Source organism: Pleurotus ostreatus (assembly GCF_014466165.1).
Source record: "Pleurotus ostreatus strain PC9 chromosome Unknown scaffold_16, whole genome shotgun sequence".
NCBI lineage: Eukaryota > Fungi > Basidiomycota > Agaricomycetes > Agaricales > Pleurotaceae > Pleurotus > Pleurotus ostreatus.
In genome coordinates this window covers 1-27,677 of record NW_023503170.1, presented here as the reverse complement: position 1 = coordinate 27,677, position 27,677 = coordinate 1, and the positions used below count along the sequence as shown (strand labels likewise).

Genomic DNA, 27,677 nt, shown 5'->3' with positions numbered 1-27,677 from the left:
TATGAAGAGACTTCATCGATAGCTGATATAATGGTGTTGGAGTTCGCAGAGTATTCAACGGTTTCCCAGAGATGGGTATCCACTCCACTATGAATCAAGGCTCTGACTTCTATGCCTTCGTCAACTCAAGCTTAATGACGATCTTTGATAGAGGACGCAGGGCCGTCTCAATATTTAAACCAGTTCTTTAAGTACAAATCTCCAGTCAACGCAACCAGCCATCAGACAACAATGGCTGATCCGACTACCAAACTACAAATCTCCCTCATTGGGGCCCACTCCGACGGCTTTGTGAAGGCCCTACAAGCAAACAATTTTGACATCGAGCAATGTGGCTCGGTTTCCGATGTAAGCTGCTTATCACTATGCAATAATCACCCAAACTGACTGTAGTGTCTCAATCGAAGCGCAAGAAAAGCGCGGTGAATCTCTCGGTGCTTGCTCTTACCGGTGAGGAGCATACGCTCTCCGAAAGCGATATCGACAAGACGCTACGCGCTGGGACCGTGCTTGCTCTATTCGGACCAAGTCGCGCCCTCTTGGAGACTGTTCACAAAGCTACGAACACCCCCATTGACATTCCAAGCCTGGAGCTGGCCGATGGATTACCGCTCCTGGTATACAAGTCGGTGCTGCAACAACTATGTCTTTATTTTGTACTCATTCGTAACAACAGCGTGAATGGCGTGGTGCACGTTACTCCGAACAACGTTCCCAGTGAAGCCAAGGTCCAGGAGCTCGTGCGAAGCACTCTTGAGAAAGATGGCAAGGCTCCCCCAGAAGAGTCCTTTTCGGTGTCTACAGTGTCAGTCGATCCCCATGAACAAGCCGTAATGTCCATCTCTCGTGCCGTTTCCATGACAAAGACCTCGCGATGCCCCGTTTCCAATCTCGAACCGCCCTCCGGTGTGATTGGTTTCAAGAAGCAAGTTCTTATCTTCACCTTTTTTTTATTCGCGCTAACTAAGGCATTACAGGGGCACCATCGACAACACGGCCCACATCGAAATCACTTGGCTGGCATGGAACGCGGACGGCATCTACGACTTCTACACTAAGGATCCGCAATATATCCAGAAGTTTGACCTGAACTGGTACACCGATTTCTACGTGTACGCAACAGGTGCCGATTGTAGGGGTAAGACTGGCGACGAGTTCACTAAAGCAGGCGGCCTTGTGTACACCCTTGTTATCGACCGTGGTAACGTGCGACGTTCGTCAGACGGCGCCCCGCGATTCCTGGGGCCTACGAGTGGCTATTGTGGTTATTACTTCATTGACTGGAACCGGACGGGGAACTTTTCCCCAGGCTTCACGATGGATCTGCTGTCATATCAGCCTCGCGACCCTGCTTCGCAGAACGGGACAAGATACAATTGTCAGTGCTGACTCTGGACATCCCTATGTAGCGCTGAACGTTCCCCAGACTCCATCGACTTCCAGCAAGACATGCAGATGCTCAATGACAATGGTGATTCAAAGTACACGTTCAAGGCCCAGTACTCCAATGATTTCACTTTGGAAAAATTCCAGCAACACGCCATAGAGCTTGACTCGGGGGTCGATTTTTCTGTTGACTACAAGGATGGCTATGTGAGCACCGAGTTTGAACATACGTTCGGGATATTTTTTACTTACAATCGATGGCAGGACCACTGGGTCGATCCGCAATTATCTACCGACACTTGGTATTACCCTGGTATTACCCAGTGGGTCAACAGAGAAGGATATGAGCATTTCATCATCCGGGTGCGTCTTATCACTTATGATGCCGCCGATGATCTGACCATTCAATTATATATGAAGGAAGACATGCCAGCAGATGATTTGCCCATCAACGGCTTGACAGTCCTCTCATCGAGTGTTGGCAAGCATTGGTTCTGTATGTAACCCCTCTCACATTCCGAAGTGGAGGGATTAGAGAAACATATACGTTTCACAGCATCTGCGTACTCCACAGCGTGCAGGGCCTTCAAGTCTAATTGCTGGCGCACCACCAGTGATGGTCACAATGTGAGTACCGCTCCACAGATTATTTCGGGTCTTCGCCGTCCTCATCTTAGGCAGGTTGAGTTCCAAACCATCCCAATCACGTACGGGAATGGAAATGGGTGGCTCCGTACCTTGGATTTGACTTGGTCGTAAAGATGCGACCTCCGCAATCGTGTATACTCCCATCGTTTGCACCAGGCACTGTACCATAGCCTCCCCGAATATAAACATGTTGGAGCTGAGTCGCGATGGGCTTGGAGTCCCGGCGATGGAGGAATTTCCGAAGATCGAAATCGTGCCGCCGGCCGTGAGCCTGGCAGCTACGGATACATCCCAACATGCATCGTCGAACTGTGCCAAAATATATGTACGTGCATTCCACGCGGCCTATAAGTTAAGAGATTTAGGATTCTTCAATCAGGATTCAGTCCACATTCGGCGACTGATCATGGCGAGGAATTATATCAAGCATTAATGGGGTAGTGGTAACCTGGGTCGTTGCCAGTCGAATAATTCGACCCGCCGCGAGTTCGATTCTCGCTTAATGCAATAAGATGGGAGCCACATTTCGTTCGAGTTCTTAGTTTTTCAATCAATGTAAGATTTCGAGGCATATTTCATGGGTGCTTGCTTAACGTTTAACCTCGGCCTCGGTCTGAGTATTTCTTTAGAACACTTACTATGACCGGCGCATTACTTGACGCTGTAAGTAATAATTATTTTCTAGATTTTGATGACAGTGGTTGTTCTAACGATCTACAGCTCAAGTACTCTACCAGTTCACGCAAACCTCGTCGCAGGTCTAGTCTGCTCAGGTGCCCTTGATACCTGATTCTAGATAACGGTTCGCCCATCGTCAGTAATTCTGGTCCATGTATTGTAATGCAATGATTTGCCTCTTACACTCCAGAGCGCCTCAGTTCATCTACATAGATCCACGAGTCCTTGCAAACTCGAAGGGTGTGATTCATTCCGTTTCCCGACAAGTCTTGTCACCTTGTCGACATCCTGCTCAACCTTGTGCATTTCGTGATTACTTCATAGCCTGTTGCCATATTTACCGATTTTCCACCATCCGAAACGATCTGTCGAAGTGGAGCTACTTGACATTTTTACACACATATTCAACAGTGCCCCTGTTATTGTTTTCAAGAATATCCCGTTGAAAGTAAGCTGGAATGTTGAGCGCTATTGAGCCCCCATATTCACTGACCATTCTTGGTATATAAGAGCTCGAACGGGCACAGAGACTTGTGTTTCCATTTTCCAGGAACAACACAGTTCTCTAGGCAAACAGGGTCGCTAGGAATGATCGTGTGCAGACTGATGGCGGTAATCAACCGAGCATGTGACGAGTTTTCTCCTCCCACACATATTTGGGGCGCTATCATTGTCAGGCCGATAGCAGGCTCCAGCTTGTTCTTTTCTTTCTCATCAACCACCACCTTCTCCCCGTGCTGGTGAGGATCGCATCTCCCGGTACATTCGGATGCTTGTATAGGCCCAGTACCACCCACCCTCGTTTATCTTCGTTCTCTAAACTCTCGCTCTTTTTCCGTTTGTAAAATATCCGAAAAACCGAACCGTAATGGCGAAATCAAGTCATATTGCCATTGCCAGACAGAAACGTTCGATGCGCGAGGCGCGTCAGTTGAAGGAGATAATGGCGAGGCAGAGGACTGGCCTGATCCCAGGCGATGGTATAGTTCCTGGCGACGAAGCACCTGTGCGACCAGTGACTACCACCACCACGCCTAGGCCAATCCCACCGACGACTACACCTGTCCGGGTGGTCACAACCGCGACTACCACTACTCCCGTCGTACGAGTCACAGTTCGCCCGACGACTTCGCCCGCTGTAGTTGTGCCGCCCGCCAGCACCAGCTCTCCAGTCCCAGTAAGATCAACGACTCCTACAAGGGGACTGCCGTCCTCTACCTCACTGGTATGTGCTAGCTTTCGAGTAAAATGCACATTTCTTATTTAACTGCCAACAGGTTCCTACTTCACAGGCTGCTACGTCTTCCAAGCCCAAAGCCCGCGCGACAAATACTGTCCCAAGCGCGAGCATCTCTGCTTCTGCATCAGCTTTACCTAGCGAGTCTGGATCCACCAGCACGGGAGCTCTTGCAGGTGGTGTAATCGGGGGTATCGCATTGCTAGCTCTCCTTTCGTTTGGTATCGTCTACTACATGGTGCAGTGTTCCGTGTCAGATTCCCGCTAAAAAGAATCACTGATGATATATCCACAGCGCCGATTCCAGAAAAGAAAGCAGACCATCGCCTTCGAAGCTTCTTCGTTTAGACGCTCTGCTATCCTTCTCGACGACTCGAAGTCGGAGACCAAGTCGAATGGCGGTGCCTCGTCTTCTCCAATGCAGGAGAAATATATCTCGCACACCGATCACGCTTTTGCGCCGCAATTCCAATTCCCCACGAATGCCACGAAAGCCAGCGTGTATGGTGACACTGGCTATGATCAACAAGGGTATCTGCGTGGTCAAGAGAACAATGTCAGGCTTGACACTGCGCTCCCACCACCACCTGTTGCGACATCGGCTTCGCCGTGGGGGACAGCTGCTCTTGTCTCGGCAGCAGCATACGGGAACTCAGCCTATGGAATGAACTCCGCTCCATCGCCATATTCGCCATACTCCCAGAAACATACTCAGCCGGATCAACAGCCTCCCCCCTCCCCTATGTCTGCAATTTCGTATCTCCCAAATCCATATGCAGACAACGACCGGGACAACATGCAGGCCACCCAGACATTGTCTCGCCAGCCTTCCCCGCCCTCCACCGTCATGGTACGTGAACGTGAACAGCCACCTCCTTCTCCTGTTTACGGAATGCACGGTCAATACGTCGACCTGACGCGCGGCCCCCCGATTCCTCCTCCCACCATGAGCAAACCCCCAACGATCCGTCGGAAATTCTTTGTCCAAAACCCCACTCCCGAACCCGAGGAAACCCCTTCCCCCTCTCAGCCATCATCACAGCCCCGGAATAACGCACAGCAGGCAGTCGCGACGGACAGGAAACGTCCCGACACTGTGTATTCCACGATCTACAACCCTGAAGATGCGTATGGCGGATTTTGACCCTGATCACGATTTTGGTTATCGTCAGTCCTAGGAATGTAGGAATGTGTAAATTTCACTCTTCGCCAACCTCGTCTTGGATGCGTAGGTGGCAAGCTGGCCAAGTTTATGTTGTACTTCTTACATGCCGCTTTCTATGCCCCCGCGCCTTTTGACGGATGTATACGAGGCTATCTTTATTGTTATTATTCCTTTTTCTTCTTCCCAATACTCAATCGCCCCTATCCCGCTTCAGTACATATCTTGTTTCGATGCGCGGCATATACCTTTTCATACACCGCGGCTAGTGGGTATGTCGATCATATAATACCCTAGTTTTTCAAAGGGTGTCTTTTGGCTTTTTGCTTATACGTAGAATCGGGTAGGTTAACGTTAACCCTTGTCAAGATTATACCAACTACACAATGAGAACCTGAATGAGCGTAAAGCTACAGTGGCCGAATTTCGTGCTAGTATCAACGCGATATTATACTATGACTAGACATACAGTGGGGGCTGGAGACTGAGTGGGTGAGGAGAGCCCACAAGGGGGCAGGTTTTTTTTTTTCTAAACTCAATGATGGTTTATTTGCGGACACTGCACCTTCGGTGCCGGATTTCCGAAGATACCATCCAACTGTGTTTGGATGGGATGGTCAAAACAACCCTAGTCCATGTTCAGCGTATGAAAAAAGACGGGAGAAAGAGATCAAACGTACTCTGAGGCTTGGCGAAGCTGCCGCCCACTGTCACCTTTTTGCCTTGAAGAGGTGGGGTTAAAATTAGTTTGTGAGAGCCAAGATCGATGATTCCGAAAAATACCTCATGCCGCACGCTGGCTTGCTTCTTTTCTGTTACGCGAGATTCAGCACACGGGCGGCACCGTGTTGTCTGGAAAACTCACCGACTGAACGATGTGGAACCTGCGCAGAAGCTTGAACTCCTGCCGCAACTCTGCGTCGTCCGATTCGACGTCGATCTGCTCGATATCTTCGGTGCCGCTCACAGCTTGTATCTGCTGGCTAGATACACGGATTATTGTACCGCAATTACAGCTATCAAGCCAAGGAGCAAGACATAAGCATGGTGGCATTGTGATCAATGAGATATACTATTTTGGTCATACTCACCGTGTTGGGGCACCAATATCATTTCCGGAGGAGTCGCAGGGTTGTTGACAGCTTGGGCAGACCCGTTCGGAACGTTTGGTGCACAGTATTATGTTTACGCAGATGGTAGCCTCCGGTTTGATGAGGTCGTGCCAAGTGGTTTCGCTGACGATGGCATGCGTTTCTTCATGTACCAGCTCGAACGCGCCGCGAGCGATAAGAGCACCCCCCGCCCCGTGCCTTAGATGAGTTTTCAAAGCGAAGCGGAACGACTGCGGGTGATCAAATTTAGCTAAATGAAAAGAACCACAGAACGAGGTTACTTACCTCCCAGGTGGAGAAAATCCCGAACGGGAAGCGCATGCGATGTAGAGAAGCGTCTACCAGCCATACGGTTGGCCCGCTGAGGAGCTTGTGGATATCCTCCAGCTGCGTAAATCTGCGGATCATGATGTCTTCAATGCGACCTGTTGATACCCTATAATGGGATAATGCGGTTATAAGTGGAGCACATATAGCTATGGCTAATTTCCGGGCGCTTACAGTAGAATCGACGAAAGCAACATGCCAAGAGACTGTCTCTGGTGAGACAGCTCGGCCTTCAGCTTCGCGACTTGCTTTCTTTTGAGAGCTGCCCAGCATAATCGCTTCCAGATAGAAACGAAACGATTCCCCGTGGAGGATTCAGAGAGATATTTGTTGTATTCCTCCGTTTTCTTGGTGAATGACGTTAGTAGGTCGAAGCATCGTTGTATGACCTCTTGGATATCCGAGGAAAATGGTGGAGCGAGTTGACAGACGCTATCGATAGAGGAAGAATCCAGTAGTCGTTGGGGGACTATGGGGAGATCGTTTTCAGCTTCACTGGCTAACGCAACGCGCTCGACGTTGGAGAAAAGTATGCGAAGCGAGGCGAGCTCTTTCTGTAGTTCTTGGTATTCCGCAGGTGCGTAACGGCTGTCGCGTATAACTCTCGTAGCTTTAGTGGCTAGTGAGATTATGGCGACAACATCGCCCATATTGATGAAAGAGGCCATACCGTCTGCGACTGGTGGAGAAAGCGAAGGTGATGGGGACAGTTTTGTAAGGGAGGTCCTTTTAGCCTGAGCCATGATACTGGTCCTAGCCGCCACTCCATGAATAGACGCAGACCGATCGAGGTAGCGGTGCAGCCACTTAATGGCAGAGCGCATCGATAAAGAGGATTAGACCGGATAGGTCGAATTTTGCTATGTTTTCCATGATAGAACCCGAGGAATCCGGACGAAATGGATGCGCAGCGTATCCTATCACCACATAAAATAACATATGCATCAGCCGCCATGGACCCGTCACGAAATGAATCGCAGACATTCATGCATATACAGCCAAGTAAACATTTAGTGCGCAGTCTCCAAGTCTCGCTACACTCAGATCAGTATACAGCATCCGGTCCATTCGAAGGACGCACCATAGAAGATAAACTACGCTCACTCTGAGTCGTGACTGTCGGGCAGCACTGACAGAAAAGGCGATTCTTGAAACAGTACGTTCTCCACTCTAGCCAGTCTTCAACGGCCATCAAATCCTCAGCCACACTATCCTCTATTTCCTCCGTATTTGCGTGCATAAACGCTGAAACAATACACCGCACCTTATAGGCAAATGTACAATGCCATACATAGAGATCACATCAAGAAAGGTCAGTAATGAAGTTACCCCTCGATGCAGTGGTTGGAGAAGGCGCATACCTGTTTACTAGACAAAACAGCTTCCCTAGCACAACAGCAGTTATTTGAAATAAAAGCAAGGATCGGTTGTGCTAAAGCGGTTGAAACGTTAGCTACTGTCATACTTAGCGGTAAATTGATCGATTCTCACGCGAGCACGTGAGGACCCAACGAACATTTTCTGACACTCTGACAATGACATTGACATGGCCAACTGGCTCACCCGCTCAAGCATATTGAGTGGCCTCTGGTTTTAAATAGTAGATAAATCATGAGAATAGTACTACTGTATCACTGAGTGTAAATAGGCACACATGACCCGTCTCGATTCCTGCGAGAAGGGAGTACGTACTAACCGTAAACAGCACAATACGCTCAAACAAGAGCGAACGTATATACGCATATGTACGAAGGATAATATGTACACTAAACGCAGTCGAGGCGAAGACAACAACACATCAAGTGACATGGTTTGGTATATAGAAATGTTGCCAGCGGAAATGGGGATAAGCGCGTACACAGGGTGATATGCCAGGGGGAAGGGGGGATAATTCAGATTGGAAGGTGCCGCTGTGTAAATTTGAGGTCGTCAAGCCATTTTCGGAGGGTTGGATCAAATGCCTCCGTATACATCTTCGTCGTCAACTCTGGATATCACCCTGGAATCTCGGGGAGCGCCAGTACGAGTGGTAGCGCGAGCTGCAGGAACAGCCAAGCCACCGTTGTAGGGGTTACTCGAGGGGACTGGATCTTGAGCATAGGGATGGGGAGGCGTATAACCGCTATGGCCATGATCAGACACATTATTGGCATAGTTCTGCGTGTAGCCGTTGTTGTAGCCGTTGTTATACCCGCCATTGTATCCTTGTCCCTGCTGAGCGTAATCTTGTGCGCCATACCCGTAATTGTCGTAGTTTGCGTAAGTGCCTTGAGGAACAGGGGATGGGGCAACGTTCTGATTGTCGAGTTTACGCTGGATCATGCTGGGCGGGCGAGGATTGAAGGTGTCGTAGTTGTCGCCCTTGGAAGCGCCGTCATCAAGAAGAACAGCAGAGCGGCGGAAAGTGACCGAATCGAATTGATCGTCGTCATAAGATCGCCTGCGTAAACGTCGCTGCACCGAGCGTCAGCACATCCTCATAACAAAGGCGAGAAGATTACTGACCATAAGGAACATGACCAAAACAACAAGCAGGCCTATACCAACGAGGCCTCCTGCAATGCCTCCGACAATCGCACCAGTATTGAGGGCACCCGAAGCTTCTGGGGTGACGGAAGAAGTCGCACTGGAAATACTAGCGGTGTTCACAAAGGTGGTTCGCGGAAGAGTACTGAAGCTGCTTGTCTGGCGGGTAGCTGGCGAAGCAAGAGGCAATGTCGTCTGTGAGGATTGATATTAGGAATATGTAGGATTGTATAAACAGACTACGCACAATGCCAGTGGTCGAAGAGCTGACCGTGGTAGAAGAAACGCTGCTGCTGCTGGATTCGGTGGTCTCGACGCTGCTGGAGGAAGTCGTCGTTGATGCGGACGTCGCAGTCGTTGAGGGTGTAGTCACATTTGGAGTGGTGGTAGAAGATGGTCTGGCTCTGGAAGATTCCTGGTTGTTGTTGTTATTGTTTGCTGGGGGTGTGGGGGTAGGGGTGACGCGAGAAGACGGGGGTATAGCTGTTAAGGGATGTGTAAGCCAGTCATACGAACATCAGATACAATTCGACGTTACTTACAGCTTGGTGGGGGAGGCGCAGGTGCCGGCGGCGTCGGGGTCGGAGAAGGTTCTTCAGGGGGATTAGTTGGCGGCGAGCTGCTCACTGGGAGAGCGGGGGTGCTAGATTCTTGTCGAGCTAGAAGGCGATTGTGCGAGGCACGCTTCTTGGTGAAATCTTGATGATACGCCATTGCACTAGGCTAGCATATGGTCCCGCTAAGGCGTAAATTTCAAAAAGAATGTGAGTCTAAACGAATGTAATGTCTCCTGGATGAGGAGGACGAGGAGGAGCAGATGAGGAGGGGAGGAAACGGAGCGTGGGAAATTGGACTGCAAGATCACAGTTCCTTTTTGCTGTCTGGTTGCCACATGGTGACCGTGTCCGAGTCCGTGCTTTCTTTCATCATGCGTATCGCGTACCTGGCCATCAGGTTTTTCCAAGCCCAAAAAATCACGAACAGACTCGAAGGGCAATACAACTTCCAATCCATTGTGGTTGAGCCAACACCGGCGATGAGTTGAACTCTTCATCAACTCTGGCTCTCCATCATCACAATCATTCAAGTGCGGTGATTCATCAAATTGTCGCCGCTGTCAGGAATTAACCTACCTTGACTGTTGAAATGGAGCCCAATCCCGCCTGCCACCATTGCACGTTCGAATTGGGTTGAAGCGGACTGAGCGCGTCAAGGCTGGGCGCTGCCCTCTCCTGACACGCCCGGTATACCAACCTGATCAAAGTGCGATCGTAATCGAGTGGTTTCAAACTTTGAAGCGTATCATCTCCACAAGGCAATGAGCTTCCTATAAACGGATGGGAACGATCAGGAGCGCAACTCGTGGTTGAGCTTATGCCATGTGCCTGGACGACGTAAAAGCCTGACCTTTTGATGAACCTTGTTGAACGTGAAGTCGATGGATAACAACGACACCACGTACCCTATCGAAGCCCGTCTTTAACTGATTCATAATGGCACTCATAAGCACTTAACGCCACTCGCTGCTCTTTGAGAGATGTGAAACAGGATGGAAGTAGATGGGACGGTGCCAGGCGTGGCACATTCAGTGAGTCAGTTACTCCCCGTACAAACGGTTCCAGCAGGGATTCACTGGGCTGGTAGATAGGCCGCCTACCCCGTCCTTTGCTCTGGGATGAGTTACTGTTCGGCGTTACTGTTTGTACGCTCTCTACTTCGATCACAGATGGGCGGTCTCCGCTTCCCCCACCGGCCGGAATGAATAAGGTCCCGCCGAACAAGACACCCGAGTTTCTACGTACTTTGAAGAAGGTTATTTGAAGGGGTTTCTTCGAGAAACAGGGTTGCCAAACTGTATTATCCGTTATCCGAAGTCGAGTAACTGAAACAAACCGTGTGAAATTTGAAACAAACTACACAACTGTTATTGGAGGGAGTACATGTCGTCGAAGCGGCATCTTCAGGGGTAACACTTAAATGTCCAAAAGTACTTGGTTCAACTTCTGAAACTCGGGATTCGTCCGTATGCTGCGGGCCGGAGGAGAAAGTCAATGCATGGTCCGCAGAGAGCAAGTTCTACGGAACGTACTATTCAATCAAACCCTAGGCAGACCTGAAAGACCTGAAGCACTGAAGCAAGCATGGAGCGCGCTAGGCTTAGCTACCAACCCAAAGACCATCAACGGAAGGAACATGAATACACAATCTATTACTCACCGCCACTACACTCGTATTTGCAGTCAACCTGACCAGTAGCGCATGCGGTCTGTTGGATGTTGACTATGCCGAGGGAAGGGAGGGCGGGGAGGGCGGTGGGGACGCAAGGCAAGGCCGCCAGTAAAACGGCCGTCGGAACGGGAACAGGGATATTTGGGGTCTCGGCCAGGCTGCATGCAACAGGCCCGGCATCTGCTTGTGCGTAAGACACACAGAGAGTAGCGAGTGTTACTAGAGATGCGAGAAACATTGGGGTAGTCGAGGGATACTTCGAAAGGACCAGGTCAGGCTGAAGAGAGACATCCAATCGTGCCCTACTTATACTTAACGATGCTGCCAATATCAGGGACGCCCGAAGCCCATATCGCCTGATAGTGATAATCGACTCGAAGCCCACCACTCGTCAGAAACGACGATAGATGATGGGTAGATGAGGCTTTGATCCATGAAACGGTCTCTTAAACTTCAACTAGAAGTCGAGGCTATTCAAGTCTCAACCCAAGTTAGGCGTATGTGTACCACCCTTTCGCGAACATGTATCTCTATTAGAGACAGTACCGGAGAGACAGTCCGGGTGACCCCTGGGGAACGCTCGAATGGTGTGATTCCCCCAGAGAAAGCGTCATGCTTGGAGCATCGAACCTCCTGGGTTCATTTGTGGGGGGAGTATGGAAGTCGTGCGCATTCTATGAAGAAGCTGGAGACGTCGGCGGCGTATACGACGAAGTCGCCAGCATCAGAAGGCCATAGCTTAGGGGTGGGCTACGGCCTGTACAATCATGTAAGCGCACGCGCCGCGTTAGCCTCGATCTTTTAACTAAGGTGAATGCCACGGCCCACAGAAACTTAACTCCAGTCGCCAGTACGTCCCAGCGCTAAGGATTGAAGGCAAAGGAGATCGGGTGACTGCAAGACTTTCGTTGACAGCGGCGGCTCCTCCACTGTTGAAGAGGGTGTATCGAGCTCCTCGCCTATCAGTATGCTAGTTAAGTGGGCAGTAGGAAAGTGGTCGAACCTCAAAGCTTCAGGACTCTGACCAGGCTCCTAGAACCAGCCACTCGTACGATTTTTTCAAGCACGTGACGCGCGCTAAGGCGCGATGTAAACAAGTACATCGTCAAGCGAGCTTGAAACTCTCGACAGAGCGGCTGGCAAAATATGTCGCCGAGACCTCCGAATCTCTTCCCATGCCTCTCGTCTGGAGTGACATCAGTTGATGCTTATTTGCTTATTTAATTAAACTTCCCACAATCAATAAAACCTGAAGTAGTAATTTTACTGAGACCGAAATTAATTAAATTATATGGTACATGTCCGACTCGCGACGCGTCTGGAGTATCGAAGCCGTACGCGAGCTCACGTCGAGGTACTTTAACAAGCGGGCATGCTTGTTTCAAATCCAAGTAGCAATGGCCATCTACTGTGACCGGAAAGACGTCGTTGCCTGCGCACCAACAGGGTCTGGAAAGACTCTGTCCTTCTGGATTCCTCTGATCATGGCGCAGGCGGATGGATTGAAGAAGATTATGATCGTCGTTACTCCGTTGAACTTGCTAGGCCAGCAGAATGTGAACGAGCTGGCATTAGCTCATATCCGAGCTGTGGCAGTCAATAGCGAGAACAATTCAGCTTCATTATGGAAGGTGAGGGATTTATTACTTACTATTTTCTTTACTAAGATGTGCCACGATGGACAGGACATCAAGACCCATCACTTCGACGTCGTCATCATCAACCCCGAGATCTTAATGGGCAGTGACGAGGCTACGGTGCTTCTTGAGGATCCGAAATTCGCGTCGTTGATACTACACATCGTCTTCGATGAGGGACATTGTATTAGTGAATGGGGGAGGTTCCGGAAAGATTATTCTCGCCTGGGTGCTCTCCGACACACGATTCGATCAGTCGAGAAGATTCCGTTCTATGTTGCGTCTGCTACGTTGCCAAAATCCATCCTTGCAGATATTGCGAGCATACTCCGGCTTCGAGACGACGAAACACGATACATATTGCAATCGAATGACCGGCCAGAAGTCGCTCTACTAGTGCGACCGTTAGTCTATGCTGCCAACAGCTACAGGGACCTTGAGTTCCTCTTGCCAGGCAAACCGTATTGCAATGACGCACCCGAGAAGTTCATTGTTTTCTTCGATAATATGAAAGAAGCAGAGGCGGCGCGGGATGCCCTGCGAAAGCGGCTCAGTACCATCAATAAGAGCCGAGTGAAACACTTCCACTCGACGATGACACAAGACTACCGTCGAGAAGAGTTGGAACGGTTTCGTCGGCTCGCCAGCAGAAGTACCCTAATAGAGCTAGGAGAGGCTAGGAGGCATATGCTAACAACGCGTGATTTATCCCAACAAGGACATAAACTGTCTGCCGTAGTCTGCCGAGGCATAGCTGTCACAAGTGACTCAGGTTCTCGGCAAAGGGCATGGGAAGAGATTCGGAGGTCTCGGCGACATATTTTGCCAGCCGCTCTGTCGAGAGTTTCAAGCTCGCTTGACGATGTACTTGTTTACATCGCGCCTTAGCGCGCGTCACGTGCTTGAAAAAATCGTACGAGTGGCTGGTTCTAGGAGCCTGGACTCTGACAGGAGTTTCCACCGGCTGATCCCAAGGCTTTCAATCTCAGCGAGTCCACGTGGTATCATATTTAGGCGTCTGTCCGGATCCAGTCGCGGTCTTCTATTCGGTTGAACATCAACTAGGTTGAACTCCTCCTTCCTTCAAGCACGAAGCCTTCGGTGCTGTTATTTCACTGCTGCCTGCCTCTCCGCGCAAGCTTCTCAAAGCTGTTGAGCTTGGACTTCCGGACGTGTACTCTTGGACAATACGTGGATGCTCTCCAACCGGAAGAAGTTTGGCCGCGCTTTGCCGTTGCGAGCCATCTGGACCAATGAGGTCCTTTCGACTCGCATTCACCCCGGAACGCTCGCGTAATTTACGGTGGGCTGTGCAATTATCTCTTCTACATGCCAAATTGGGACCAGAAAACACTCCGAAATTACCCTCCTGCACGCTGCATCGTCACGCATTTCCGACATGGATTTGATACCCTGGCAGGGCGTGAGTGCAACCTCGCGGTGGATACAAGAAGACAATCCCGTACTTTCTCAGCCATTTACCCATATACGATACGCGGTGCAAGCTGGCTGTGTGGGCTTACGTATGTTTTCTGTCTCCGCGGAGTCGCGACGCGCCCAGGTGCTCTAGACATGATTTTGAAAATATCATGTCAGCCACATTGCAGCTACAGAAATGAAATAGTTCACAAGCTTTGGTTCTTGTTCTCACTCGTCTCCAGCTGGTACCGGGCAGTGTGTCGGGCAACCTTGACGATTCACTTTCACCCCATGGCGTAGACTTAACCTCTGGGCTCTTCGATAACTGCACACTGTGCGGCTGGCGGCCTGCAAGCTTTACTCTGGCGACTACTCCTCTCGACGTGGCAAACGGCAGCTGTCTCCCTAGGAGGCATGTCACCCATGTGAACCCGAACGATTGATTAATTAGCGACGTCGGGAAACTCTCCTCAAAATCACTGGTAGAATAGCTCTCCCAGAGACTTCCACGGTTATGACATCGCCTGCCTCCAGCGATTGCCTTTCTTCCATGCTCCAACCGTGTTCCGAAACCTTGTGGGTGCTCTGCAACAAACAACATGACTTCACCCGTTTTGTTTTCCCTTAGATCGAAGCTCCCGTATCCGAAGGCGATCATGTAGAACTCATCAACCGGTCTACGTTCTTAATGAAGGCTTTCAGGAAGATTAGCGCTTCTCTATCAGTTACAGGACCCTACATTAAAATGTGTTGCTCGTCCCAGGGCGCGAGGTACAAGCTGGCCGCGGATGCCTCAAATGATACTCGGTGCGACTGTCTCCGCGAAGCGTTAGGTGGGTTAGTCACGCTCCGATCTTACGACATCCCCCTGTCATTGTACGATCAACGCTGCTCAAAATACAACGTTGACCACACTGCGGTATCGAATCAGGAACAAATTACTATCATCGGTTCTATAGTTCTCGCTTCTGATGACTGAACACTAAGAACACAGAGTTCTCCGCGATCACTGTGCCTTGACTAGCTAGCCGACTAAACACTGGCCTCCTCAATAAACCTCTACCTCTGGCGGGATGCGTGTACTAGTGCTTCATCATTCATGCTTTCAGCACGATGGACTGGTCCTAGTTCTCTTGATTTACGTGAAGCCGAAAGCCGCATCTTCGAAGAAACATCAAGAACTCGTTGTCCTCGTTGGCCGAATCACTTTGACTGAGAAACCTGCATTGAGGACGCATGGCATTGTCACGGCCATTGTCATCTCCTGTGATCCGATTTGAAGCCTCTGGAAATACCTGGTACGGACACTGCTGGTCTACTTGCTCCCATTGGTCCAACTCCCTATCTGTAACATCAGAAGCGTCGGTAGAACCAGAAACCTTCACGTCTACTCTCGACTTGTCGCCTTATGAGTGGGGTCAAGAATCATCCGGGAAAACCACGCTTGACAGCGAGTTGCGAAACTTACGCAAGTACCTCTTCTTCCTTTCCCATAACGCCGCGCCGGATACAAAGAATACTGTGGTCCTCTACGTATAAAAGCAAGGATAGCAGTCGAAGTATCCTCAGCAACTTACCAGTTGAAGCAAACCGAGCTCATATATCAGTCATACTCAGTAAACATGCGCTTCACCGCCCTCTTCGCTCCCATCGTCCTCGCTGCTGCCGTCTTCGCAGAAACGACTGTTTGCGGGTTTGACGCAACCGCTACGAACCCAGGCCTCGGCGGCATCCTCGACATTATCAGCCAGCTCACTGGTATCCTTGGCATTCTGAACGGCTTGCCCTTGATTGGCACGCTCCTCCCCGGCTTGAACCTTGGTGGCTTGTTGGGCACCCTCAACGCCATGAAGGTTCCCAACAACCTCTGCGAGTTGAGTGGAGGAATCGCAGTTAGTAAGTGGAAGCGTAACAAATTCATGTTCAACAACTGATTCACTTTGACAGATGGAGCCTGCTCTTGCTCTGCCTAAATGGACTTACTTGTAAATGAGATTTTCAGCTCCACCGCATCCGTTGGATAAACACTAACGATCTCTCTTAGAAGCAGCCATGGGCTTCCCGGTCCGGTTCCAATTCGTCGACAAGGTGATATACGAAAATCGAAATAAACCCATATATAAATTCTGTGATCTTGTCGAGTTTGTATGATTACTATGCAATGGGAGATGTTCTTGCGTGTCTGTTCATTCCTGTTCCTTCATGCCGGCGAGTGCCAAGACGGTGGAATTATTTGAATCTCCGCGAGCATCACCTTGACTTACTTCTCCGTTGAAACAGCAACTGACAGCGCGTTGGACGGAATACTCCCTGGATGCAGGGTTTTATCATTGCTGCGAAGATTAGTTTTGACCATATTTCAAAACTGTAGTGGCTACCTGTGCTCTCGCCGTGTACTCAGAGACCTATCTCATCGACAAATACATATCCAAGTCGACAATTTATATTCATACTCCAACTTTGAGCCACGAACCAACAAATGTACCATTTATTCTTGGAATCATATTGGGAAATCTCGGTCTGATGATGTAGACCAAGGGTCAGTTAGAATTATCTAGAAAGCAGTTGACAAGGCCTACACGTACTATATCTGGTTGGGTTGATTGCTGTTAGACATATTCACGCCTCGGGGCAAGCGCAGGCTCCATCTATAATATGAAGGAAGCGATTAGATCCTTTTTACTGCGGAAAATCAGGACTGACCAGTGCCAGTGCCACCCGTTAATTCGCAGACGCTGGTTGGCACAGCAGGCACTGTGATGCTACCGGCATCGCTGAGTCCGCTGACGGCAGGGAGGCCCTCAACGAAAGCTACGAAACCTGCAATACCTGCCAACGTGGAATCTGCCTGGCTGATGCCTGCAGCGCACACACTCGCTTGGGCATATGCAGAGGCAGCGAGGACGAGAGAGGCGAAGACGTATGAAAGTTGCATGTTGCTCTGAAGGTGGGCTTTGGTTGAAAGTGGGTGCTGACTCGCTGGAGATTGTTGTCCCTAGCCCACAGGCTTTATAGAGCCGGTATAGCACCAGTGCAGCCCAGTACTATGGCGGTACTACTGTAGAGCCGCCATGACATTGTAGATTGGTTAATCAGCACAACCGGGTAGTACATGGGTGGAGAGAAGGCGACGGACCGGAGAAAGAAACGGAAGAATTTCAGCCTTCCTCGCTGGAGCCCTGTGAAAGCACATATTTTTGCCATAGTCCGTTGACCTCCTGTGAACGTTGGAGTAGATGAGATTATCATTCGTGTCACCCTTCTTGTGTCCATGCGAAATCGGTGTGTCCAAACACGTGGGAGGATGCTCACCGAAGAATATTGCACTGTTGTCAGTATTGGAACGTCACAAGCTGAATGGACATCCAACTACATGACCAGTAGTTCGTGGGACGTTCGTGGGGGAGCCGACTGGCAACAACTGCGATAGGCGACTCGCTTTAGGTGGCCAACGTCCAGAAACAATGCGCCGAACTCCCGATATAATACTCAGCAGAGTATCAGATTGCTGTTCAACTCTATTCGGGAGTGGATGATGGATGAAAGCAAAGAGCTGGTCTAAACTGATTTCCCCCCTCGAATGACGTATTCCTAAGAAGAAATTGTGAGAAGAAGATGGAGCGGGAAATATATGAACGAGGGAATACTCGGAGAAGTCCCTTAGAAGCCACATAAACGAGGAAGATCGGCTGGAAAGATGCGGAAGGTGTCCGATCAAATGTAAAGTGCTGATACATAACCTATCGGTATACATATAAGTCAGGATATAGCGCAACGAGCACCCTTAACTTGGGTGTCGCTATGAATTCGCGTCGACGATGATCGTTTAGGTCACATAATTGGGGTTGTCGTGGCAAGGTCAAACGCAGGGCATGATTTGCAGGCAGAAGTATCAGTTTCCACGATGGGTCTGACGGGGGTTCGCGTTTGAACAAGGATGGCTGATCAGATGGGAGTCGGTGGGGAATGTAGTAGCATATATAGATGTGCTCACACCTACCCAAAATAAACGACGTTCTTGCTGGTCGAAGCCGACGCTCAGCGCTGATAGGGAACTTTGGGCCGAAAGGCCATGTACTCAGCTGCAATCGAGCCCGATGTACTGCTCCATTAGAACCCTTACTTATAGATACTGACCTATCATAGCATGCATCGACCAACAGCAAGTGAAAGCAAAAGCGGAGAAGACTGAAAATTGTTCATGTATTCCAAGAGCTTCTGTGTACCTAGTGGCGTGGGTTTCTAAGAACGATGGAGATCGTGAGTAGGATTCAAATCTTCACCAGCACGGGGAAGAGACTAACAGAACGACATGAGAGAGAACGTGTGCGGCGGGATCTCTCACACTAAATTGGTCCTGAGCAAGTACACTCAGACTGGGGAACCGTGGTGGAGGAGGGAGCTGTAAGTATTCGGGACAATCAGCAACGACGTTACAAGGCTAGTAGCCCAACGTACGAGTTATATCGACACAGCCAGTAGATTGCTGACCCGGACAGCCATGACTACACAGGTAGCTACATAGGGAAGTCCCCCCGACCGTAGAGCTACACGGCGCATTGAGAGTCCATGGTGCCCCGCTGCAATCTTGAGCCATTGTGAGGGTGGCGATGCTTACAAGTGCAAGCATCGAAGCGAGTTTAAATTGCATACTGAACACTGGGTAAGCAGGAAATCTAGTATGAGTAAGTTGGATTGCAGTACGCGCAGGTTTACTCGCCTTTTATACGCAAAAATCGGACTCTCTACGCCTATAACAAGGATGCCAGTGTACGTTAGGCATCCTTGTAATCACAGTAGTCTGGGGATGCTGACTCCCGGGCATAACTTAACGGGGACCTTGACCCAGGAACGACTCTATCCCTTGAACGACGGGCTCGGCTGTGCCCACATATGTCTTATTCATGATCGTCTTTCAAGCCTGGGGTGGATTTGGGGTGGGGAGCACTTCGCACTTGTTTCAGGTTGCCCTCCACTTTCCCATTTATCGAGCCGAGCCACGCTCGATACCCACAGTTCATTATTAAAATCCCTACAGATAATCGCCGCCCTAGTATAACATGCGATGTGAACAGGTTCGACTTTGGCCATGAATACCCCCGACGAGACCTAGCCGAATTTGCGGCACCGCAACGTATCTGAAGGTTCGGAGGTCTAGAGTTGCATCCCAGGGATAAGCTGTATCCCGGTTGAACGAACTAATCGACCTTGATATCAGCGCAAACATCTGTCGCGAGATGGTGATGGATATGTGGAATGTGTACTGCACTCCCAGTAGACGCGAAATTCCGACTATTCGGGGTCTGCTCTAGCCTGATGCGAGAAGATTATTCGATCCATAAAGCGGTCTTAAAAACACGCACGGCACGGTGCTTCTCCGTGGAAGTGGTCAAGTTTGCCTGCCGGTGACCAGTGAGGATATGACAAATGGCTGACGGAGGTTGATGTCCTTAGGCCTTGATGGGTAACCCCAACCATGATGCTAAGATGCATCATCGGACCATGTCGACGGCGCGCACAAAGCTGGAATGTTTCATCAACAAACTTGCTCCGACATTTGTCCGAACAACTCGATGGAAGGGCAAGAACGCCTACGGTGAGAATCATCGGCTTCGGTAACACACGGAGAAAGAAAAGACACCACAGCTCGTTGCCCAGATGGACTTGCTCAATTAGGCGTTTATCAAGATCGTTACTGAGGTTTGAAAGCCTGGGCTTAACATTGATCACTGACACCAATAAATAATCGCGTGCGTTGAAAGCATGACATCAACTGGTACTGGGAAAGGAAGGTAAGATAGCAATAATGATGACGACCACTCGCCTGTCGCTTGGCGTAAACCACGGTTTTAGAAAAAGTTAATGTACCTCTAGGAGTAAGTATATGTATCCACAAGAAGAGAAAGGGGTAACGGCCAGAACACATCATGAAGATTCGATTTCGAACTCGGTGTGCATGGGTATTGATGTAGCGGGTGGTGGTTGTGGCGACAGGGCCTCGGTAGTTTCGGGCGCCACCATTTTACGTCGTTTCTCGCCAACCTTCCAGATCACATCCTTGAGTTCCTGTACAACATCGCCGGTAGGACCCCATTTTTCCACGCCGCTTTCGTCACTATCGACGCTCATGGCTAGACCGACTCCAAGCTTCCCACCACTGCTTTCCCTCTTCTCTTTCATGAGTTTAATTCGTTCCTCGCGGGAGAGCTTGGGCCGATCTCGAGTAAACACGGGCATGCTGCCGCTGTCACTCTCGAATACCTCTTCGGCCCCAATCGGAGGGAGATGTTGCGCAGACGTCGACAACAGCAGATGAGCAGTTGCATCGTCCATACCTGTGGGTTCTGGCTCCCCATTGTCAGGGGACAGGATGGCCAGGTCAAGGGACATAACATGGGTTTCGTCATCGACCTGAAAAGAGGATTCAGCCTTATCAGAATCACTACCGTGATCTTGACCGAGGGCTGGAAGTTCTTCCTGATCCTCTGCGCGCTTGTGAGGGGAAACAATGTCAAGCAAACGCTCTCGACCTCTTTCGCATTCGCGAAGCGCTAGGCCGAGCTCCCTGCGAAGTCGTTCGTATGATTGAAGAGAAGCAAGGCCAGCAAGACCTTGTGGATCGTCAGGCGACGGATGGGGAACTTGGGTATTAGGAGGCGCTTCCCGAAGTGTAGTAACCGTTTGCAAAAGATATTCGCGAGCGTCAGTTAAAGCGGTGGAGATAGCTTCAACGTGAAGTGCAAATCTCGATAGCTGACTCGGCATAGGAGCGAACGTCGGGGTACTTGGACCAGTACTCGACGACACGGAAGATTTGTATAGACCTTCAGACAATATATCTTCAGGATTGTAACTAGTCCGTCGTGACTGGGTCTCAGGAGTTGGTGTCTGGTCTTTGACTCGGCGTGCCTCTGCTTCATCCAGGGACTCTGACAACCGGGCGGACGCATCGGCAAAGGTAGATGCCAGCAGACCCATCACAGAGCGTACATTCTCCCAATAGGCTTCGTCTTCTTCATCCAAGAAACGTAGAGCCAAGAGATAAGAACATGTATATCGCTTAGATGATAGTGCGGCTTGAAGGGCGAGATTGAGGGCGGAGATGGAAAGGGGGTGGCGGTTGGTGTGAGGGGAGGTGAAATGAGACCCTGATGCCATGATTGAGGGCGATGAGCGTTTAGACGACAAGCCCAGAGCTTCCATGCCAGCGGATTGTCGTTTCCGCCGCAGATCAAGAGCGGCAACACCGAATGGTATGTAACTACTCGAAGCCTCATTCTCAGCTTCAGCATCCGAGTCCTCCTCCTTAACACCTGCAAGAGTAGCACCAGAAGTTGAAGGTGTAGTAGGCGCACTGAAGCTCTTGGTTGAAGAGAGCGATGACTTGAGAAGGGTTGACAAATCAGATCTCCGTTTCTCTCGACGTCGTGAGGGCATAGGCGGGCTTCCAGCTACTGCCAAGGAAGCGTAAGAACCGTTCCACGTGGATCGCTTATTGTAACCGCCGGCTACTGTACGCTGCCTTGATGGTGACTGGGATGTTGAGAGGGAGAGGGGACGCGGGCTAGAAGGTTCGAGGTCGTATGAAGTCTTGGTCGGTGAGGGGGGAGCGTACATCTCGGAAAGTTGAGGTAACTCCGAGGGCGAGGTTAACGCGGATAAAAGTTGTCGTATATTGTCGCATTGGGATTGGGTAGTATGTAACGAGGAGTTGAGGGCAACGCGGAGGTGTGATAAAGGAGAGGACGGCGTAGTTGGGCCATAGAATACACTGGGCGTGATTTTCAGGACGCAAAAACCAAGAGAAGTTTCAAGGGTTCTTACCTTCGTTCTTCATTCTCGAGCTGGTGGATTGCATCATGGATAACGGAATCCCATACATCGCTGGCGCTAATGAGCTCTTCCAGACTTTGCATGGTCTTGGTTTGGCGACTTAGACCTGTCTGAGCTAGGACGGCAGACTGAATACTCACTGGTGCCATGTCGTGTCTCTGTGTCCCCTCCGAGGTTGCTTGTATGTAAGCAGCCCCAAACACCAACGCCGACAACAAGTAGAACCCCGCACCGAACGCCGCCACTGCCAACACTAAGAGTCCGTGGTTGTATCGGGTCGTTACATCCGAGTATTGGTTTGTCTTGATGTTAGCGTCCTGAGGCAGAGGAGGTTGATTGTAGTCCAAGCTACGCGACCGGCTCTTGCTTCTGAGCTGGCCTGGGATGCAAGGAGAAGAGGGTCGGCGAGAGGCAGATAGAGATGATGATAGAAGGGAAGAGGAGATCACATCGTACTTGAAACGCTCGATGAACGGACTGGGTTGCTGAGAAAAACGCGTCGTGAAGAGGTTGCTAAGGATCTGCAGTACATTTAGCTTTCCGCTCCAAATTGGGTCGACCATCACGAATAGAACTGTTGCTAATCTCCCTAGCCTATGTAATAGACCGCGAGTGCAGTTGAAACTCACTTCGAAGATGTCCAGTATCCATGATGGCTCCCGCGGTACTGCAGTATGCTCGTCACTGAGCGCGTCAAACTCGTCGTCTTGCGGGAGAAAGTCGGCAGATCCCCCAGGCATCAACTTGGAAGCTTCACCGAGTTCTACCGTGACCTTGAGCACCCGCCAAATACGCTGCAAGTGCAAGGCCGACTCACCGTTCAGGTACATCTGAAGAGGATGTTCGTCATATACGGCTTGGGCCATTGATGGCAAAGTAAAGGGCCGTCGGCGTCGTTAGATAGTAGACCGTTAAATACCAGAGAGAACGAGGAGGAGGAGGAGAGGAGGAGGAGGAGGAAAAGAGCGTGATGATAGTCAGGTTGAGGAGAACGACCTGGTGAATATCAACATCAAGTTCTGGGAAACTTCTCCGCAGGTTCGCTCTCGCTTGGAATGGCCCATTGTGCTTACGTAAGGACCATTGTCACTCGCTAAGAAGCTCAATAGGGGCGCTAGTAGCCACTATTTGCAAGCCAGTAGCTCTTCCAAATTCAAGACTAAGAGGCACTAGTAGGATATGGAGCAGAAGTTTTGATATTCATAGGCATGCATAATTTATATCAAACAAAGGAACTATGAACTACCACCCGTGATCCCAAATGAATGTGCTTGGCTCTACAACAAAATATTAGAATGATTGTTGGCAAGATAGCTGGATTCACGCTTACTGGCTTTTGGGGTAATCTGCATTTACTGGAGGATGTATCCAGCAACACCCTCGTCCGAGTAGCCGAGGTTCGTGATGGCGTTATTGCGTTCGTTCCAGTTGGTGGTGTAGAAGTGGTCGACGGAGCCACCGTGGTACAGACGATACAATGGGACGGCCCCGCAAGTTTGAGTGCTGAAGATGTAACCAGCAACGCCCTCGTGTGTGTAGCCGAGTGTGTTGGCGGCATTATTGGCTTCCAACTGGTTGGTGGTGTAAAAGTGGTTGGGGCGGGACGGGTTGTAGAGGCGGTAGAATGGAACAGTTGAATGGGCCGGGCTGGGGAAAACACGGCCAGCCTTGCCCTCGGTCTCGTAGCCGCCGGCGTTCTGAACCTCAACTGCGTTGGTTGTGTAGAAGTGGTCGGTGACCGAGCGGCTGAAGGCACGGTACAAAGGTACGGCGTTCCAGGAGTTGGGGCAACGAGGAGCGGCCTAAATAAATTGACTGTCAGTAAAGCGCAATGGATTTGCTGAGTGAGTATACATACATCAGCAGCCTCGACCTCCTTGACCTCGGCGGGGAGAGCAACAGCCTGAGCTGCGATGAAGAGGGAGGCAACGACGGCGAAGGAGAACTTCATTGTAAGGACTAGTGATGATGTTCGATGCTGATGCTAGAACTTCGAGTAGATGCGATTGCAACCTGAGGAAAGTAGGTGCGTATCCGTACCCTTATATACCTTCTGAGCGGGCGGGTACCCTACGCTTTCAGAACGTTCGAGCTTCCTATGTAGAACGGTGGAAGCCTGATAACTACACCACAGGCACGGTGGCAGCATGGACGACTCGTCCAGTCAGCGGGCAAATTCTTCTAAGAACGCAATACCACCGTTCTAGGGCATCGCCCCCCGCTGCGAGATATCAAGTGCACTAGCATGCAGCACTGGGCGCTCACCCCCAATCGACTGTGCTGGTGTCATTCATTGTGTTTACCGTGGGATTGGAATGGTAGACGGAGTAGACTCAGACACGGGGGTATCTACTCCATTGTCGTGATATTTCCTAGTCATTGACTTGATCGTCAGTTCCACTCAACGCAAAAGAGTCTATACCAGCTCACCAATCTATCTCGAGCCATGCGGAAAGGATCACAAGAGTCCGTAGCCAAGTCACGATGAGAGAGTCTGGAAAACAGACACGCCTGCATGCATTATTGTGCTACAAGTACCAATAGAACGAATACGACGCATGTCGAGTTTTTGTGAAGTGTGGAGGTATATCACAAGTCGTCCACAAAAATTCGGCAAGGCCCGAGACAACATGAAACCAGTTGAAACTTCCGCGTCGAGGCCGAGCTTTAGAATCGTGTGGGGTGCAGATTACCGGCGGATGGACCGCTGGGACTGCGGTAGAACGCCTGAGACTTGGTCACGGACTGGCATTGAACGCGATGAGTCAGGATTCGAGTATCAGCGTGCACATTTCAATAAGGAGAACTACGCGTTGCTGCTCACTGGCCAATATCAGCAAAGAACCCATCGGGGCATGTACTCCCTATCGTCTGGATTTGAAGGAGGGAACCGTAACTATGGATCTGAACATGACGGTGGAGCCATGTTCGTCTGACTGAGATGCAGAGTTTCCGAAAAGCAAAGAGGTTCTCCGTGAGCTTAAGACGGTCTTCAGACCACTGAGTGAGCATTATCGATTCATCTGGGAAAATTGTTAGCGCTATAAATCGTGAGGATGACAACTTTGGTTGAACGCCATTGGCGCTCGTCGCAAAACCTTGAGTTTCTTTCCAGCTTGCGACGAGTTCCTGTGCAGGTAAATGCTGATATTGATAAGTAGAATACATTAATAATAGAATTGGAATGTAGGTCATTAAAGTAGAAAAGAATCGATGTATGCTACAACTCGTAGTAATTCGATGAAATTCATGGTCAAGATGAGTCATGGGTCGTAACCCGGGAGGTGCAGAAACGGTTAGGCGATCAGCTTAACACTATTCAGTACATACGATAGAATCCTGGGCGCCCCTCGATTGGTGGAGCACGGCCTTCGCGGACAGCCTTGTTCTTGTAGTGGTAGAACACAGTGAGGGCACAAGTAGTGAGGATGATGACGAACTGTGCGCTGATAGCGACCCATACTAACGTCAGAGAACAATTTTCAGATGCTTGTTCAAGGGTACACACGTAGAAACTCACGTCCGGGCCTATAACCAGGGGCATCCTTGGAACGGAAAACCGTGGACGCTACAATTCCACCAACACCAGCCCCACCGATGGTAAGAGCTGACGCAAAGGAGCGCTTAGTGTATCCAGTGACATTCATTGTTTTGCATGTAGACACCTGCGAACGATGGACGCTCACCAAGGACAGCTGGGATGTTGCCGGCACTGCCGGCGACGCCTAAAAAGGAACCGAAGTACCGAACAGCATTGTGGGCGTGGAAGGCAGTCTTAGAGTTAGTCACAATCAACAGTTGCAGCTGTGAAAGAAGATAATCATACTGATTGTCGTCGATCATTCAGTAGATCATGGTAGAAAAGGTTCCGCTCCGTCAGGTTCGCGGCCTCTGCACGTCAACACTTACGGAAAGAGATGGAAAGCAGTGGCACTCGCAAATGCCTGTATCGGCCGCCTGTGCGATTGGGGATGGTTTACAGTGTTGTTCCGCCGATAGGATTCGCGGTCCTGCGACGCGACTAGTTTCCTAGTGTTAACGGCCACTATCAGACATAGCTGAGAGCAATACTTCCTGTTCCTGGAACACGCGTTGTGAGCTTCGCCTCCTAAGCACGGACTTACATTCACGACTCACTTGACAGCAAGGCACGTTGCAGACCGTCAGGTACTTAAATTATCAACCAATTATAGGGCAAGTCCACAATTGGGACTCGGTAACGACGTACCGCTGGATAGTCCTCCCCCTTCAGAAAACACTGGGACTGTTAGTTCGGCACCGACTGTCCGCGAGGCAAGTTGAAGGGTGCGTCAAAGCTCGTCAGCGTGTGTTTTCAGGGACACCAAATTCTGTATAAGGACACTCCTATCGTACATTTTCTGAGAAGGTCGGATTATAAGGACAAAAGTCAAATCTAGGGTGCGCGACCAACCACTTCCATTAGAGTACGAGTCCAACGCTACCTGGAAATGAGTCTGCCAGGCAGAATGAGGATTGATGAGGGATTGAATGAACTAAGGGGATGAACTCACAGTGCTGTCGTCGCTAGTGGTACGCCAGGCATTGGATTTGAACGCACTGAACGATGAACGATATTTGGATGCTATGAATGTGTTTTTGTAAGTCCCCGTCCACGAAGCGAAGGGGTCACAAACTGAGAGTATGTTTGCCAACACTCGACGAGAGAGAGTTAAGCCATTGATGGGTATGTTGTCGGCCGTAAGTATTCCTAGAAATCGATATCCAATGATGAGATCGATAATGATATCAATCATCAAAAAGACCCACTCGAACGATCCAATGCTCCCATCCTTCTCTGTTCAACCTTCTCATAGACGCCAGGGTTCCACCAGGTTTGGGTATATGCGAATTCTGGATCAACCCAGTGGTCCTACACCCAACGCAAGTGAGAATTGGCGTAAAGCATCCCGAACTCAGTATTCACGTAGTAATCTTTGTAATCAACAGACAAGTCAACTCCCGCGGAGTCTTGCAACTGGTGCTGTTGGAACCGATCCAAGCCGAAGCCATTCGAATATTGGGCCTTGAACGTATACGTGGAATTCCCGTTGTTATTGAACATCTGCATGTCTTGTTGGAAGTCGATGGAATCTGGAAGCATTTAGCAATGCAGCGGGGATGTGTTATATAGCAACACTGACAATTGTATGTTGTACCACTCTGCGAATCCAACCCACGAGTTTGGTAGGACAGCATCCGCATAGAGAGCCAGCATGGTTTCCCGTTCGGTGGCAGTCGACGAAGTAATATCCACAATATCCACTAGTAGGCCCCAAGAATCGTGGCGCGCCGTCTGACGAGCGCCGCAGACTACCGCGGTCGATGGCAACGGTATATACAACGCCGCCTGCATTAGTGAACTCTGCGGCAGTCTTACCCCTGCAATCGGTGCCAGTTGCGTACGAGTAGAAGTCGGTGTACCAGTTTAGGTCGTACTTCTGGATATACGCTGGATCTGTGTG

At 50.1% G+C, this 27,677-nt stretch overlaps 10 protein-coding genes and 1 non-coding gene across 11 annotated transcripts; 5 read left to right on the top strand and 6 right to left on the bottom strand.

The window, feature by feature from the left end:
• Positions 1-231: 231 nt before the first annotated feature.
• On the top strand, positions 232-1,890 carry PC9H_002807 (uncharacterized protein; the record flags this gene model as incomplete). Its single annotated transcript, XM_036772410.1, has 6 exons — positions 232-348; positions 408-625; positions 677-805; positions 978-1,378; positions 1,427-1,593; positions 1,651-1,890. 6 exons carry the CDS (start codon positions 232-234, stop codon positions 1,888-1,890), a joined length of 1,272 nt encoding a protein of 423 aa, XP_036625568.1.
• Positions 1,891-2,460: 570 nt separating this feature from the next.
• On the top strand, positions 2,461-2,541 carry PC9H_002806. The gene has a single exon. It is a non-coding gene; the product is annotated as a tRNA-Gly (tRNA).
• Positions 2,542-3,580: 1,039 nt separating this feature from the next.
• PC9H_002805 (uncharacterized protein) lies at positions 3,581-5,093 on the top strand (the record flags this gene model as incomplete). The annotated part of the gene is made up of 3 exons (XM_036772409.1): positions 3,581-3,937; positions 3,990-4,187; positions 4,245-5,093. The coding sequence occupies 3 exons, from the start codon at positions 3,581-3,583 to the stop codon at positions 5,091-5,093; spliced, it is 1,404 nt and encodes a 467-aa protein (XP_036625567.1).
• Positions 5,094-5,750: 657 nt separating this feature from the next.
• Positions 5,751-7,293, bottom strand: PC9H_002804 (uncharacterized protein; the record flags this gene model as incomplete). The annotated part of the gene is made up of 5 exons (XM_036772408.1): positions 5,751-5,918; positions 5,977-6,094; positions 6,203-6,453; positions 6,509-6,659; positions 6,725-7,293. 5 exons carry the CDS (start codon positions 7,291-7,293, stop codon positions 5,751-5,753), a joined length of 1,257 nt encoding a protein of 418 aa, XP_036625566.1.
• A 1,210-nt stretch (positions 7,294-8,503) lies between these two features.
• PC9H_002803 (uncharacterized protein) lies at positions 8,504-9,790 on the bottom strand (the record flags this gene model as incomplete). The annotated part of the gene is made up of 4 exons (XM_036772407.1): positions 8,504-9,004; positions 9,056-9,271; positions 9,324-9,559; positions 9,619-9,790. 4 exons carry the CDS (start codon positions 9,788-9,790, stop codon positions 8,504-8,506), a joined length of 1,125 nt encoding a protein of 374 aa, XP_036625565.1.
• Positions 9,791-12,603: 2,813 nt separating this feature from the next.
• PC9H_002802 (uncharacterized protein) lies at positions 12,604-13,830 on the top strand (the record flags this gene model as incomplete). Its single annotated transcript, XM_036772406.1, has 2 exons — positions 12,604-12,936; positions 12,991-13,830. 2 exons carry the CDS (start codon positions 12,604-12,606, stop codon positions 13,828-13,830), a joined length of 1,173 nt encoding a protein of 390 aa, XP_036625564.1.
• A 2,153-nt stretch (positions 13,831-15,983) lies between these two features.
• Positions 15,984-16,350, top strand: PC9H_002801 (uncharacterized protein; the record flags this gene model as incomplete). Its single annotated transcript, XM_036772405.1, has 2 exons — positions 15,984-16,253; positions 16,309-16,350. 2 exons carry the CDS (start codon positions 15,984-15,986, stop codon positions 16,348-16,350), a joined length of 312 nt encoding a protein of 103 aa, XP_036625563.1.
• A 630-nt stretch (positions 16,351-16,980) lies between these two features.
• Positions 16,981-17,296, bottom strand: PC9H_002800 (uncharacterized protein; the record flags this gene model as incomplete). The annotated part of the gene is made up of 2 exons (XM_036772404.1): positions 16,981-17,009; positions 17,065-17,296. The coding sequence occupies 2 exons, from the start codon at positions 17,294-17,296 to the stop codon at positions 16,981-16,983; spliced, it is 261 nt and encodes an 86-aa protein (XP_036625562.1).
• Positions 17,297-20,286: 2,990 nt separating this feature from the next.
• Positions 20,287-23,060, bottom strand: PC9H_002799 (uncharacterized protein; the record flags this gene model as incomplete). The annotated part of the gene is made up of 5 exons (XM_036772403.1): positions 20,287-22,132; positions 22,186-22,280; positions 22,335-22,715; positions 22,824-22,957; positions 23,012-23,060. The coding sequence occupies 5 exons, from the start codon at positions 23,058-23,060 to the stop codon at positions 20,287-20,289; spliced, it is 2,505 nt and encodes an 834-aa protein (XP_036625561.1).
• A 486-nt stretch (positions 23,061-23,546) lies between these two features.
• PC9H_002798 (uncharacterized protein) lies at positions 23,547-24,145 on the bottom strand (the record flags this gene model as incomplete). Its single annotated transcript, XM_036772402.1, has 2 exons — positions 23,547-23,996; positions 24,053-24,145. The coding sequence occupies 2 exons, from the start codon at positions 24,143-24,145 to the stop codon at positions 23,547-23,549; spliced, it is 543 nt and encodes a 180-aa protein (XP_036625560.1).
• A 1,368-nt stretch (positions 24,146-25,513) lies between these two features.
• Positions 25,514-27,316, bottom strand: PC9H_002797 (uncharacterized protein; the record flags this gene model as incomplete). The annotated part of the gene is made up of 6 exons (XM_036772401.1): positions 25,514-25,656; positions 25,715-25,801; positions 25,881-25,968; positions 26,727-26,923; positions 26,983-27,085; positions 27,140-27,316. 6 exons carry the CDS (start codon positions 27,314-27,316, stop codon positions 25,514-25,516), a joined length of 795 nt encoding a protein of 264 aa, XP_036625559.1.
• Between the last annotated feature and the right edge of the window lie 361 nt (positions 27,317-27,677).